The 14620-nt window shown below is 35.4% G+C and overlaps 1 protein-coding gene and 1 pseudogene across 3 annotated transcripts in view; both read right to left on the bottom strand.

Moving 5' to 3' along the window:
• The window catches only part of RBM41 (RNA binding motif protein 41), a 79402-nt gene that overhangs the window by 25635 nt on the left and 39147 nt on the right, over positions 1-14620 (bottom strand). For all 3 annotated transcript variants that reach the window (XM_045817519.1, XM_045817518.1, XM_045817520.1), the window contains one exon: positions 11541-11944. In XM_045817519.1, coding sequence (XP_045673475.1) covers positions 11541-11944 — 404 coding nt within the window. The remainder of the gene's footprint in view (positions 1-11540; positions 11945-14620) is intronic.
• LOC123805104 lies at positions 6797-7352 on the bottom strand (annotated as a pseudogene).

Raw genomic sequence — 14620 nt, 5'->3', positions numbered from 1 at the left:
TGGGGTCATGAATTACTAGGAAAAAGACCCCAGAGGAAAAGTACAGCTTGATCATATTATACCAATCATACATACTATCAGTATGACTTGTGACTGTTGATGTTGGCCCTGATAACCTGGCTGAGGCAGTTTTTGGTTTCTACTCTGTAATGTTACTTTGTTTTCTACCTTTCCATACTGTACTCTTTAAAGAAGTCACCATAAGTAGCTCAAGAACCTCAAGGTGGAGCATCTACATAAATTATTTAAAATTCTTCTTCATTAGGTATTTGTCTCCTCTCCCTCATATATCAACTTATTCAATTGTTTTATTATCAGCTTGGATTCATAGATATTTATTCTGTACTTTGGGGTATAGTCCAACACTAATTTACTTACTTCAATGTACAAATTGTTCCAACTTTGGTCATTGGCAACTCTTTCAGTTGGCTCATGTGCTCCTTTGACATACCTCTAATATTTTTATGTTGTTGGTTGTAGCACTTCCTTATTTTTTGGCACTACAAAATGCCCAAGGCTCATCTTGGATAATTCCTGCCCCCAGTGCTAGAATCGGCCATTTCTCTAAAGAGCCTGGTTACTTTTATTAGAGAATAATATTAGAAACTAAGATCTGGGTGCCAAACATGTTTGTTGCTCCTGGAATGTCACTTCATTTAGACTGTGTCAGCTAAGAGAAAAAAAAATAATACTAACCTGTGTATATACACATATCTATACATATTTCAATATGTAGTCATCCATGTATTACATTAAACATGAGTTCATAATGTCTCCAACTATAAACCATTACCACATGGATAATTCTGGTTTTCCCCCTTTGCTTATCTGTAAATTCCAAGGGTGAAAAACCTGGCTCCCACCATCTGCTATCCATTTACTTAATTGCTCCATTTCATTTTACATGTATAATATCAGAATTGTTAACCTGTACTCCCATATTACACAATCATATCAACTAGGACACAGTGATTATGTGCAGTTCTGTTTGCCTCTCTGTCACTTCCGCAGTCCACACATTTCCATAGATATTTAGGTCAGCACCTTTTCCCTCACACCTTCACTGAGGGTGCTTCATATATCTGTAACACAGTTAGATTCTCCTGTCAGCCTGCATTCCTTCCTGGGGTTCCCCAACCTCTTAAATAATTTTTTATTTTTTGTATACATCAAGGGTCACTCTTCATGCTGTACAGTTATGGGTTTCAAGAGTCATGTCTTGCATTCACTATTAAATTATTAAATTATCATAGAGAACAATTTCACTGCCCTAAAAATCTGTGCTTTATCTATTCCTCTCTCCACCATTTACCCAAACTATTGGAAACTAATGATCATTTACTGTTGCTGCAGTTTTGTGTTTACCAAAATGTCATATAATTGAAATCATATAATACATAGTCTTCTCATACTAGCTTCTTTCACTTATTAAAATGCATTTATAACCCCTCTGTGTCTTTTTGTAGTTTTACAGCTTATTTCTTTTTATTTCTGAATTATATTCCATTGTACAGGGTCTGGCAGAAGTAAGGATTACTTGAGTGTGGCTGGTAGGGCACAAGAATGTCTTGCACAATATGGAGAGCAATTTGAATATTTCACCTAAAATGTTACATGGTGTGCTTGAGTGTGACATTGTTACGTTACAGCATTACATGCTTATGCTTTTGTGATAAAAAGGGATATTATTTGTGCCAGACCCTGTACAGCTGTAGCACAGATGAATGTTTCATTCATCTATAGAACATCTTGATTGCAGTTTTTTTTAGCAATTATGAATAAAACTGCTGGGTTTTCATTCACATGCTGGGTTTTGTATAAATATAGGTTTTCAAATCAGTTGTGGTAAATAACTAGAAGCACAATTATGGGATTATATGGTAAAACAATGTTAAGCTTTGTAAGAGACTGTCAAACTAACTTCCAAAGAGATTGTATCTTTTTGTATTCTCACCAGTAACAAATATGAGTTCTTGTTGCTCAGGATCCTCACTAGCATTTGGTACTGTCAATTTTATTGTGATTTTTTTGTATATTCTAATAGGTGTATAATGTCATCTCACTATTGTTTCATTATGCAGTTCCCTTATGACAAATAACCATGAGCTCCTTTTATATGCTTATTTGACATGCACATAACTTCTTTGGGAAAGTGTCTGTTCTTTTGTCCATTTTAAATTGGGTAGTTCATTGTACTACTGCTGAGTTTTAGAAGTTCTTTGTGTATTTTGGATATAAGTCATTTATTAGGCATGTGTTTTGAAAATATTTTCTTCCAGTATGTGGCTTGCTTTTTGATTCTTTTAAAAGTATCTTTCACATAGTAGTTTATTATTTTAATAAAGCCTGATTTATCATTTTTGTTTCATAAATTATGCTTTTGGTATTGCATCTATTATTGTGTCACCAAACACAAGGTCACTTAGTTTTTCTCCCATTTTCTTCTACAAGTTTTATGGTATTGTGTTTTGCATTTGAATCTACAATCTATTTTGCGTTAATTTTTTGAAGAATGTAAAATCTGTGTCGATTCATTCTTTTTTCATGTTGATATCCAGTTATTCAGCATAATTTGATGAAAAGACTATGCTTTCTCCATTTAATTGCCTTTGCACCCTTGTCAAAGATTGGTCCACTATATCTGTGTTAATCTATTTCTGAATTCTTTATTCTGCTCAATTGGTCATATGTCTTTGAAGTTGAGAGTGTCAGTCCTTCAACTGTGTAGTTGTTACTCAGTACTGTGTTAGATATTCTGAATCTTTTATCTTCCTAGAAACTTAGAATCAGTCTGTCTATATTCACAAAATAGGTTGCTGGGATTTTGGTGGGACTGTGTGGAACCTACATATTAATATGGGAAAAATTGACACCTTAATAATAAGTCATCCAATCCATAAACACTGGACATCTCTGCATTTATTTATACCTTCTTTACTTTTTCATCAGCATTTTGTAGTTTCCTGCATGTAGGTGCTGTAAAAATTTGGTTACATTTATATCTAATTATTTCACTATTTTGTGATGCTATTGAAAAAGGTGAAAGATTTATATGATCTGAAGAGAAACCAGAGTATGTGGTGCTATTGTAAATAGTGGTTTTATATCAATTTCAATTCTTAATTTCTTGGTATACAGGAAAACAACTGACTTTCTCCAACCTTGCTATACTCACTTATTAGTCCCAGAAGTTGTTTTAGGGTCACTGTTTGGGATTTTCCATATAGAACTACATGTCATCTATGAACAGAGATGGTTTATATTTTCCTTTCCAATATGTGTGCTTTTCATTTTATTTTCTTATTTTATTTCACTGTTTAGCATTTCCAGTACAATATTTTAAGAAGTGGTGAGAGGAGATACCCTTTCCTTGTTTCTGATCAAAGGGGAAAACATCCAGTTTTTTGCCATTAAGTATGTTAGCTCTAGGGTTTGTAGATATTCTTTATCAAGTTGACAATGTTCACCTCTTTTCTTAGTTCAATGAGGGTTTGTATCATTAATGATGTTGAATTTTGTCAAGTATTTTTTCTACATCAACTGAAATAATGATATTTTTTTCTTTAGTCTGTTGATGTGGTGGATTACATTAACTGAGCTTGAAATGTTGAACCAGTCGTAGATACCTGTAATAAATCCCACATGTTCACAATATAGAATTCTTTTGATACATTGTTGTATTTCATTTTCCAATACTTTGATTTTTAAATAAAATATTTCATTCAACTGTTTTGATCTCACTAATTTTAGGATTTTTGCATCTACGATCATAAGAGAGATTGGCCATTAGTTTTTCTTTATTGTAATATCTTTACCTGGTTTTGATATTAAGCTAAGGCTGGGTTTCATAAAATGAGTCAGAAAATATTCCCTTTGCTTCTAAATATTGTAGAGAATGAGTATCATTTTATATGATTTCACTTTTACCCCTCTCTTAGTATACCAATTATACTTCTGTTTATATATCTTTTAGTGGTTGGTCTAGAGTTTGCAATATACTCAATACATTTATAACTAATCTAAATTGACTCTCAAATAACACTATACTATTTCACAGGGAGTGCGGATACATTATAATAATTACATAAATTAAATACTAATTCCTCCCTCCTATACCTTATAACATTCCTGTCATTCATTTCACTTATCATATACTAAAATTACCTAACACATTGCTATTATTACTTTGAACAATTATCTTTTAGATCATTTAAAATAAAAAAAAAATTAAAGATTTTACCTTCAGTTATTCCTCTCTGTGTTTTTTTTTTTTAACAGAGATCTGTGTTTTTTAACCTATATCATTTTTCTTCTCTCTGAAGAACTTAAAAAACAAAAACAAAAACAAAACTTTTCTTGTAAGACAGGTTTACTGGCAACAAATTCCTTCAGTTTTTCTTTGTTTGATAAAATCTTTTTCTTTCACTTTTGAAGGATACTTTCGCTGAATGCAGAATGCTATGTAGGTGGGGAGGGAGTTTCAATACTTTAAATATTTCATGCCATTGTCTTCTTGCTTGCATGGTTTCTGATGAGAAATCCAATACAATTCTTATCTTTGTTTCTCTATAGGCAAAATGTTTCTTTTTTCCTTTCTGGCTATTTTCAACATTTTCTCTGTCTTCCATTTTCTGTATTTGAACATGATAAGCTTAGGTATATATTTTTGAGGGTAGTTATCCTGCTTGGTGTTCTGTTCAGATCCTGTATCAATGGTCTGGTATCTGTCAATAATTTTGGAAAATTATTGCCCATCATTACTTCAGATATTTCTTCTGCTCCTTTCTCTCTTATTCTTCTGGTATTCCAATAATGGGTATGTTAAACCTTTTAAAATTGTCACATGGTTCTTGGATATTCTGTTCATTTTTTGTCTGCTTAACTACAAGTATTTATTGATGGATCAGATAATAGTTTTAATCCAATAAGGCACAACCATGGATTAAAACAGTTTGCTATGTAGCCAAAAGGAGGAAAAAGCCATAATTTTAGGATTTAAATATGCAAATCAAGGAGCCTTTGAAGTATCTCTCTAACAGAACAGTGTCAGACAAATCTTCCTTTTTATATGATTCCTATACTACCTCACTTGATTACAAAGTCAGACTGATACTTCACCAAGAATTTCTCAGTCATTTACATTCGAATCTTCCAGCCTGGCCAGTCCTCTGTTCTCTACTGTTCCTAATCCCTTGCAGTGGTGTCTGTCTGTCTCTCTTTTAGCAATCCCTTTCCTAAAGTATTGTGCATATATCTTGGATAGCCTTCCAAAGCAAGGAAACATGCAAGCAAGCAATAAGTCAGACAAAATCACCCAAGGGCAGTTACAAGGATGAACAGACTCATAAAGACAGATGTTAGGATGACAACAGCCTGATTCAATGAGGTCCGTACTAAACTGACTTAGGCAGAAAATTTGCTCTGGCTCATGCAAAGGTCTATAATGCCACCTCAGGTTGCGCCACCGGTGCCAGACCCCTTGTTTCTAAGGGATTAGCAATGGTCAAAGAGAGGAGCTAGGAAATTGGTGTAACCAGGCTACTAATGATATAATACATTCAAAGCTCTGGACCTGTCTTAGGAGTTGACTATGGATTCCAGCATTAACATTTGCCAAGTGTAAAATTCATAAAGTATTGGCGTAAAACTTACAGATACTGAGGACAGTCTTTAAACCTTTTGGACTGGGATAAGTAGGCACTTCTGTAACACTAATCTTTCTATCTGGAAATGTGAGCTGCAAAACATTCTAGGGCACATAACATTGAGGCATAAACCATGCTGCAAATGTGGGAATACATGAGGCTTTTAGGGTACCCAGCCACCTTGTTCAAAAAACCATGAGAAAGTCCCCAAGCATTTTGTTAGAGCAGCCATTCTGGTGGTAACAGTCTCCCAAAACTAGGCAAATCTGTAGGCATATGGCTTTTTTTCTGAAAAGTTAACACTATACTAGCAAGAGCAGCCATGTAGGTATGTATGATGAGAATCAGAGGCCAGAGGTAGAGCTACCTGGGCAAGTCAGCTGAAAGGCTGTGCCCTATATCTCTCACTAAGGCCACCACCTCCAAACCACAGCCCTTGGGTGACAAAGCAGAGTGCAGGGGACCAAGAGATAGTTTTCTGATGATAGGTGATGGTTATTGAAAAGCTCCTGGAGGCAACATCCCAGAGATCTATTTAAGAGTAAAGGTAGCTGAAAACTGCGAGACCACTAAACTATCCTGCCAAGTCAGAAATACACTGAACAGGCATAGCTTGGGGTGCCAAGTAGAACAGAGGAGACTGAAGCTTAATAAAAAGCAGGGAGACTGAAAGGCTAAGTGAATGATGTATTGGGTGAAAGAGTAGTAGAAAGCAAATGACATATAAAAAGGATAGAGGAGCATGTGAAAACCTTGTTGGAGAGAAGGCAGTGCGGCTATAGTTTACAACCAATGAAAGAGATATGGTGGCTGGTTCTTGACCTGATTCAGTTTCCCACTTTCTCAGATGAGATGCACATGCAGCATTCAGCAGTAGAACAGGGGTGGAGCTGAGGTTGGGAAAATATTTAGAAATGGAGATAACCAGCAAATGATATGGAACAGATACTGACTGCGTGGACCATTCTGTAATGCCCTGTTTATACACCAAAGGCAAGTTCATGTTGGCAGAACACATTGGGGGCTGTCATGCAACAGCAGTACTTTGGGAGAAGGTGAATGATGGGGTGGAGGTGGGGTGGTGGACAGGAGGACTCCTAAGTTCCAGTTCTTAAATACTAGACAGCAAGGAACAGTTTGGTCTCAGTCCTTTAGTGAAGAAATCAGATGCTCATTTTCTGTTCTACATCCACCTTCTCCAAAACCTTGACAACTTCTGTGAAAGATACAGCACTGTCCCCATCTTAATCAGCTTCCTGGATAGTCCTGTCTGTGATGCTGCCCAGCTTTTCATCTGAGATGTTCACTCTGATCATCATACGTAGCACCTGTAACAGCTCATCACAGGAGATCTTGTCATCTTTATCCAAATCATCTAGTCGAAAAGCAAAGTGCAGTTTGTTGCTTTGGCTGTTGAGTGGTTCTGGTCTATTCACATCTTTACTCTTTTCATTATCTTCAATGGGTTGGAAATCAACCAAAGTTCTCATGAATCCATGGAAGTTTACCTGGTCTTCTCCATCTGGAAAAAAAGGAATTGATGATCTGGTCTCTCAGTGGGTTCATGGCAAGTTCTGGAATCCACTGGAAGTCCAGGTTGGTGAACCGGATATAGAGGCGGGTGATCTGACTGTGGGAAAAGCCAGTTTCCTTCTCGATCTCTTCAAGCTCTTCTTCCCACAGTGACATGGAGGTCCAAGATCCCATCACTGAGTCAGGAGTTCCTCTGGGAGCAGGCACCCCAGAAAAGACTGCAGTAGTCGGAGGAAAGGATTGGAAAGAGGAAGGGCCAGGGGTCAAGAAGGCAGAAGGCAGGGTATCCATGCTGAACTCTATTCTGCTAATTTTTTTTATGTCTTTTTTCTCTTTGCATTTCAGTTTGGGAACTTTGTATGGATACGTCTTCAAGCTTACTGATTCTCTCCTTGGCTGTACCAATCTAATGATAAACCTATCAAAATCATCATTTCCATTACAGTGTTTTTCAATTACCAGTATCTTCTGATTCTTTCTTAGAGTTTCTATTTCTCTGATTACATTACCTATGTGTTTTGGCATGTTGTATAATATTTCTAATAGACTCTTTAGCATTTAATCACAGTTATTTTAAATTCCATATATGTGATCATTCCAAAACTTGAGCTATATGTAACTTTGGCTCTGATGCTTGTTTTGTTTCTTGAGACTGTTTTTTTTCCTTTTAGCATGCCTCATAATTTCTTCTATGTTGAAACCCATACTTAATGTATGCTGTATTAGGAACTAAGGTAAAAAGGCCATTAGCATAATGTTTTATGTTAATCTGGTGAGGAGTTGGACTAATCTATACTTTGCCTCAAGTGTTTATTAATGTCTGCTCAAGCTATAGGTGTCACAGGGTTTCAGTTTTCTCTAATGTCCTTGTTTTTTGTCTTCCATGTTTTCTTCAGATTTCCCTAAAAACCTCTTAAATAGAGTCTGAGCCCTGCAGGTGTAACCCACAGTTATTACACTGAAGCCCTGTTCATGCAGTGGTAAGGTATAAAGTAAGGTGAAATATTCTGTAATCCTATAATCAAGCCTCAGTCTTTCAGTATGCCTGTGTTCCCCACCTGTACTTTTCAGAAGTGTGTCATAATTTTTTTTCTTTCTCTGTTAGATGAGAAAGGAAGGCTAGAAGGGCCTGAAGTTAGATGATTTCCCTTTTCTCACACTGGAGGCGACTCTGGTAAAGTAGTTTTACTTGTTGGGTAGTTCTTTGTTAGACAGAAGTTCTAAGTATATTTCAAAATTACTACTTTTCTGTTCCCCATGCCAGGAACACATATTTGTCTTGGCTCTTCAACCTGAGAACCTAGTGGGGTTCCTGGAGGTATTTATTGACTAATTCCAGAGGCACCGTGGCTGCCATATATGGTGGTTCTACAAATACTACTTGATTTACTACTAGTCAGGAACAGAGTTTTTCCTCAGCTCTTCAACTTGAGAACCTGTTATGTTCAAATACTAATCTATACTTTGCCTCAACCAATTTGTCAAAGTTACCACTCAAGTATTCTTACCAGTTTATGGTTCCTGATAAGTAGATCTGGCCTGTGATTCTTGGTAATTTCCTGTCTCTCCAGATTTAGGGGTTGCAGTTTGCTCTGTGACTTCAATTCTCTGATGGGTCCAAGAAAAAACTCATTGATTTTTAGCTTGTTTGGCTGCATTTCTTGTTGTAAGACAGGAGTGATGACTTCAAAGCACCTTATATGCTGGAGTTGAAACCAGAAGTCTGAAACTAGCCATTTTCATTCAACATTATGTTTGTGAGCTGCATCTACACTGAAACCTGTAGTTACAGTTTATTTGTTTTCTCTACCATATAGTATTCTATTTTATGAATATACCATGCTTTATCCATTCTCCTACTGATGAACATGTATGTTGTTTACAAATAATATTACAATGAGCATCCTTATAATACCTCCTAATGTGCATGTGTAAGAATTCCTCTAGGATAGATACCTAGAAATGGCACTGCTGATCCATACTGTATGAGCATCTTCTATTTTACTAGATATTGCCACAATGTTCTTGAAAGTGATTGTACTCATTTATACCCAGCCAGAAATATATTAGAGTTCTTAGTGTTCCATATGTTCACTAATACTTGGCATTGCCATGCTTTTATGCTAACATCCTGGGTGGTAAATAGTATTTCATTATGGTTTTATTTTGTATGTCTTTAATTGCTGATGAGAGTTAATAAGTTAATTAGACAATCATGTTTTCTCATCTATGAATTGCCTATTAATAGCTTCTGACCATTTTATTGGGTTGTTTGTATTTTTCTTATTAATTTGCAGGGAGAGATTTCCTTAAAATGACTCATAAAGCACAAACCATGAAGTAAAATACTGATGATGTAGTTACATTAAAATGAAAGGCTTCTACTTAATATAAGACATCAGAAGTGATGTTAAAACGATAAGCCACTCACTGGGAAAATGTATTTGCTAAATAAGCAGAAAGGATTTGTATTGAGAACTTAAAAATAATCTCCATAAATAATATGAAAAACTAAACAACCAAATAGTAGGCAAAAAGGAACAGACAACTTACAGAAGGTTCCTGAAAGGTTAATAAGTTTATAAACACATGCATAATTTCACTGGAATCCAGAAACATGCAAATTAAAACAATGAGATACCTTTCTAATATGTTAGACTGGCAAAAATAAAAAGTCTAATATTACAAAGTATTGGCAAGGATGTGAAAGAGATCTCTGAAACCCTGCTCATGGAGTTGATATACATATCCTATATACACAGTAATTCCACTCCTGGGTATGTAGTCTACAACAGGGATTCTTAAAATGTTTCTCAGACCAGGAGCATCTCTTGGGAACTTGGAAATGCAAATTCTCAGGCCCTACTCCAGAACTACTGAATAAAAAATTTTGTGGGCAGAGCCAAGCAATCTGTTTTAACAGCCTTGTCAGGTGATTCTGGTGTACACTAACATTTGATAATCACTGCAATAAAGCAGTATTTTTCCAGCTTTTTTTGACTAAGGTCTACAGGAAGAAATGCATTCTGGCCCACAAACATCTATCCTCTCCTTCTCTCATGTGTGTGTGCACACACATGCAAAACAAAACCTTCAAGAAACAGTACTTAATATTTATATTTAATTGATATTGATATTTTATATTCTATTCTACTTCATTTCATTAAAAATTTGCTGATTGTGACTTACTAATTATATAATAATGTTTGTTGCAGAATTCTCTGCAATAAAAAAATGAACAGAGAAAGTCTTCAGGAGATTGGATAAATGAATTATACTATATTTCTACAATGGAATACATAGTTCCTAATATCATTAGAAATAAATTTCAAAACCATGCATATTGACTTTAAAAATCAAGCTATAGAAGGGTACGTAGGCCCTGGCTGGTGTGGCTCAGAGGATTGAGCACCAGCCTCTGAACCAAAGGGTCACTGGTTTAATTCCCAGTCAGGGTCCATGCCTGGGTTGCGGGCCAGGTTCCCAATTGGGGGTTCATGACAGGCAACTACACACTGAGGTTTCTCTCCCTCTTTCTCTAAAAATAAATAAATAAAATATTTTAAAAAGAAGGTTATATAGGTTATGATTTCCTCTACATAGTTTTAAAGTATATAAAACTATATGTTGTTTATGAATATATAGCTATGTAGTAAAAATATAAAACAAAGATTATTTACAAGTTTACTTAGATATTTGCCAATTTCTCAAGAATTAGATGCCCTGTGCATTCACTTTGCTCTTAACTACCAGCATCTGAAGTCATATGTCATATGAAAGCCAGGTGGAGCATTTGGAGTAGCCCAAGAACTTATATGCATGAATGAACACTGGTATGGGGATTGCCTGAGGGACTGGGGGCTGCTAGGTGGAGGGGTGCAAAGAGGGAAAATTGGGACAATTATAATAGCATAATCCATGTAATATAATTAAAAAAACTCGCATGGTATCAGTAAATCCTAGTCATAACCAGAATATCAATTATTGACTAATTCCAGAGGCACCATGGCTATGATACATGGTAGTTTTATCAATACTACCTGACTCACTGCTAGCCTAGGAAATTGGAGGTTACTTTTCCTTCAATTCAGGTCTTCTAGTAGGTATAGACTAGAGTCTCTTCAAGATTTCTTTAAAATTTTAAGGGTAGTTTAGGACCTTAGAAAACCACGAAGAACATCATAGGAAATATACTACTTATGTAGTATGCAGAGAAAGAATAGTCAAGGTCAAGGAAAAACACAATCACTATGCCTATGTCATAATTCTTTGGTATAATCAAAGTGAATATAAAAGTACTACTTTATGTAGAGGTAAATTAAAATGAAAACAACCCATTTTTTTTCTTGGTTTAGCCTATACCTTGTTTGGCTCCCCTGGATTATATGAAGAAAACATAGGAATTTTTCGGATCTCTTCCTCTGACAAACGATTTCTCTGGATCTCATCTTCTGGGACAAATTCTATTGGCTGCGTCAGCTTCTTAGGCCCAGTCCAACACTGCTCAGGTGAATTATCAATAACTTTTGCCACATGGAGACTGGGACTTTTACCCTGTGCTGCCTGTTCTCCCTTGTCCTGGAGTAATGGCGGGTTCTCAGCTGTGCCACTATCTCCCACTGATGTAGCTGAGACCAGTGAGTGGGAAGCAAAGGGTTCACCTCTCATAAGATGGAACTCTTCAAGACGTTTTTTCATTATCATCTCTTGGTAAAAACTTTCCAGGTTGTTCATGGGATCACCTTTGTTCTTCTTTTGGGGTTCATCTGGATCAAGACAAAGAGATATGGAAGTTCTACAAAGCCTACCAATAAAACCTTTAACAAATTAATAAAAATTAAATCTTGGATCTCAGGTATAGAAACTCTGCTGGGGCAGGTATTTATAACCAATGACAGTAGTACATAGCTATTCTATTGCTGTGCATTGCAAGCAAGGCTGGAACTACACTGAGACAAGTGAGGCACCTGGGGTGTAAAATTTAAGGAGGTGCTCACTCTCAGGGTCATGCAAGTATATATACCTAACTGATAAGGACACTTGAAAAATGTAACCAGTATGGCATTATTACACTTCTCAAAGTTAATAATTCCTTAATATCATCTAATACCAAGTTCATATTGAAATGGCCCTGATTATCTCAAAGATATCTTTTTACACTTGGTTGTTTTAACTAGCCTTTGGCTGTTATATCTCTTAAGCCTTATTATTTTAAAATAGTACCCCTTCTTTCCCAACCCTTCAACCCACTTTCTCCCCCATCCATTGATTTATGAGAGGAACCTAACAAATGAATGTGACTGATTGTTCTTCATGGTATTATTTAACTTGTTCCTTAATCCCTTCCATTTCTTACAAACTGTCAGTTAAATTTAGAGCTATTATGTCTAATACAGTACCCACTGGCCACACAAATCTATTTATATTAATCTTTTAAATGTCTGTTTTTCAAACTAGTCACATTTCAAATGTTCATAGCCACCTGTGGCTAGTGGATGTCATGTTGGGCAAAAAAGATAAAGAACATTTACATCATTATACAAGTTGCATAAGATTCAGGTTTCATATTTTTAGACAAGAATTCTCCTCCAAAGAGAGATGTGTACTTTCTATTATATCATAAGGCATATAATGTTTGGTGGTCTCATTTTTAGTGATGCTGATATTGATCAGTGAATTCAGATGGTATTAGTTGGATCCCTCCATTACGAAGTTCTCCCATTCACGTTTCACCTAATGGGTTTTACATCCATTATGACTGTTGCGTGGATCTAATAATTTATTAAGAGTTCTGAAATGGAGCTCTCCTGATTCTACTATTTCTTTATATTTATTATTTAGAATTCTATAATAAACTTACCATCAACTAATTAGTTTCCCTATATACAGTTCATACAGGAAAGGCAGGATAAATGCTTGATTTTTCCCATTATTTACCAACTATGACAGTAATGAGTTGATACCTTAGAAATATCCAGTGTTGATCAATGCTTATTTTAATTTTAATTTTATTTTTTAAAGATTTTATTAATTTTTAGAGAGAAGGGAAGGGAGGAAGAGAAGGAGAGAAACATCAATGTGTGGTTGCCTCTCATGTGTCCCCTACTTGGGGACCTGGCCTGCAACCCAGGCATGTGCCCTGACTGGTAACTGAACTGAAGACCCTTTGGTTCATAGGCCCATGCTCAATTCACTGAGCCACACCAGCCAGGGTGACCAATGATTATTTTTAGTATAATTGTGAGATCATGTAGTTTCACAAATTTGATGTGCTTTTTAGTGGGAAAATTATCCCACTTAGGACTATAAGAGTCTCTTCAAATTGACTCCTGTATTGCTTTTCAGTTTTCTGGCACAGTAAGTTGTCCCAAGCTCACCTTGCACATTTTCTGACTCATACCCGGAATATTTCTCCAAGGACTACTGGCTTCTTTTAATGGGAAATAGTATTTAGAAAGTCAAATGTGTTGCTAGGTGTGTTCATTGCTATTGAGTTGTTATTGATACTAGGCATTTTCAGTGGACAAAACCAGGACATTTTTTAAAAGAGAAAAATAAATCAGACTGGTATTTCTACTTCAAATGTAAGATTATAAGGTTTTTACTCAAACTCCTTGATGTTAGACTTGTATATCTGTTTTCACATATGCTTAAAATATTGGCTCTTAGTATTAAAAATTATTTATTATTTTTTCTGCAATATATTTATAGAATTTTTAAATGTCAATAACAATACTAATATGACTGTCAATGAAAAATTACTGAATAGTTTTATATTTCTTTGCATTTATCTTTATCCTTAAAATATATCCCATTAGGAATGTACAAATATTGTTTCAAAGTCATTTTAAATAATTGTTTCCTCTGTATTGTTGTTACCAACTTTATAGTTTTAGGTTCATCTGCTTCAGGTTGTTATGAATTTTAGGGATTGATGTTTTTTCCCTTTTTGATTTTTAAATTATGCAAAACATTTACATGGGTCTGAATTGAAAACTGTGTTATACATTATACAGTACTTTTACAGCTGTTTCACTTCCATTTCTGTCCTCTTTATCATACTCCTTTCCTTCCCCATGAATAACAATTTTTACTAGGTTTTGGCTTTATGGTTGCATTGATTCCTTTTTGAAAATACAAGCAAATAGGCATATGTATACATATACATACATATATGTATGTCATTATTTACATCCCTCTCCTACTGTTTACAACTTACTTTTCTGCACTTAACAATATACACTTCAGATAACTCCGTATTAATATGTATAGCTCTTTCCCTTCCTTCTGATAGCTGTGTAATACTCCACTGTGAGGATGTTCCACAGTTTATTCAACTATTCCCTATTAAGGCACACTGGTATTGTATCCAGTCATTTCTGCTGTTATAAATAATATCCTGATAAACAACCTTGTGCATATAGGATTTTGTATTTTTCCAG

The sequence above is a fragment of the Phyllostomus hastatus genome, unplaced genomic scaffold, assembly GCF_019186645.2.
Source record: "Phyllostomus hastatus isolate PE091 unplaced genomic scaffold, TTU_PhHast_1.1 phas_scaffold_28, whole genome shotgun sequence".
Classification (NCBI taxonomy): Eukaryota; Metazoa; Chordata; class Mammalia; order Chiroptera; family Phyllostomidae; genus Phyllostomus; species Phyllostomus hastatus.
This window is presented reverse-complemented; position numbering and strand designations above follow the sequence as displayed.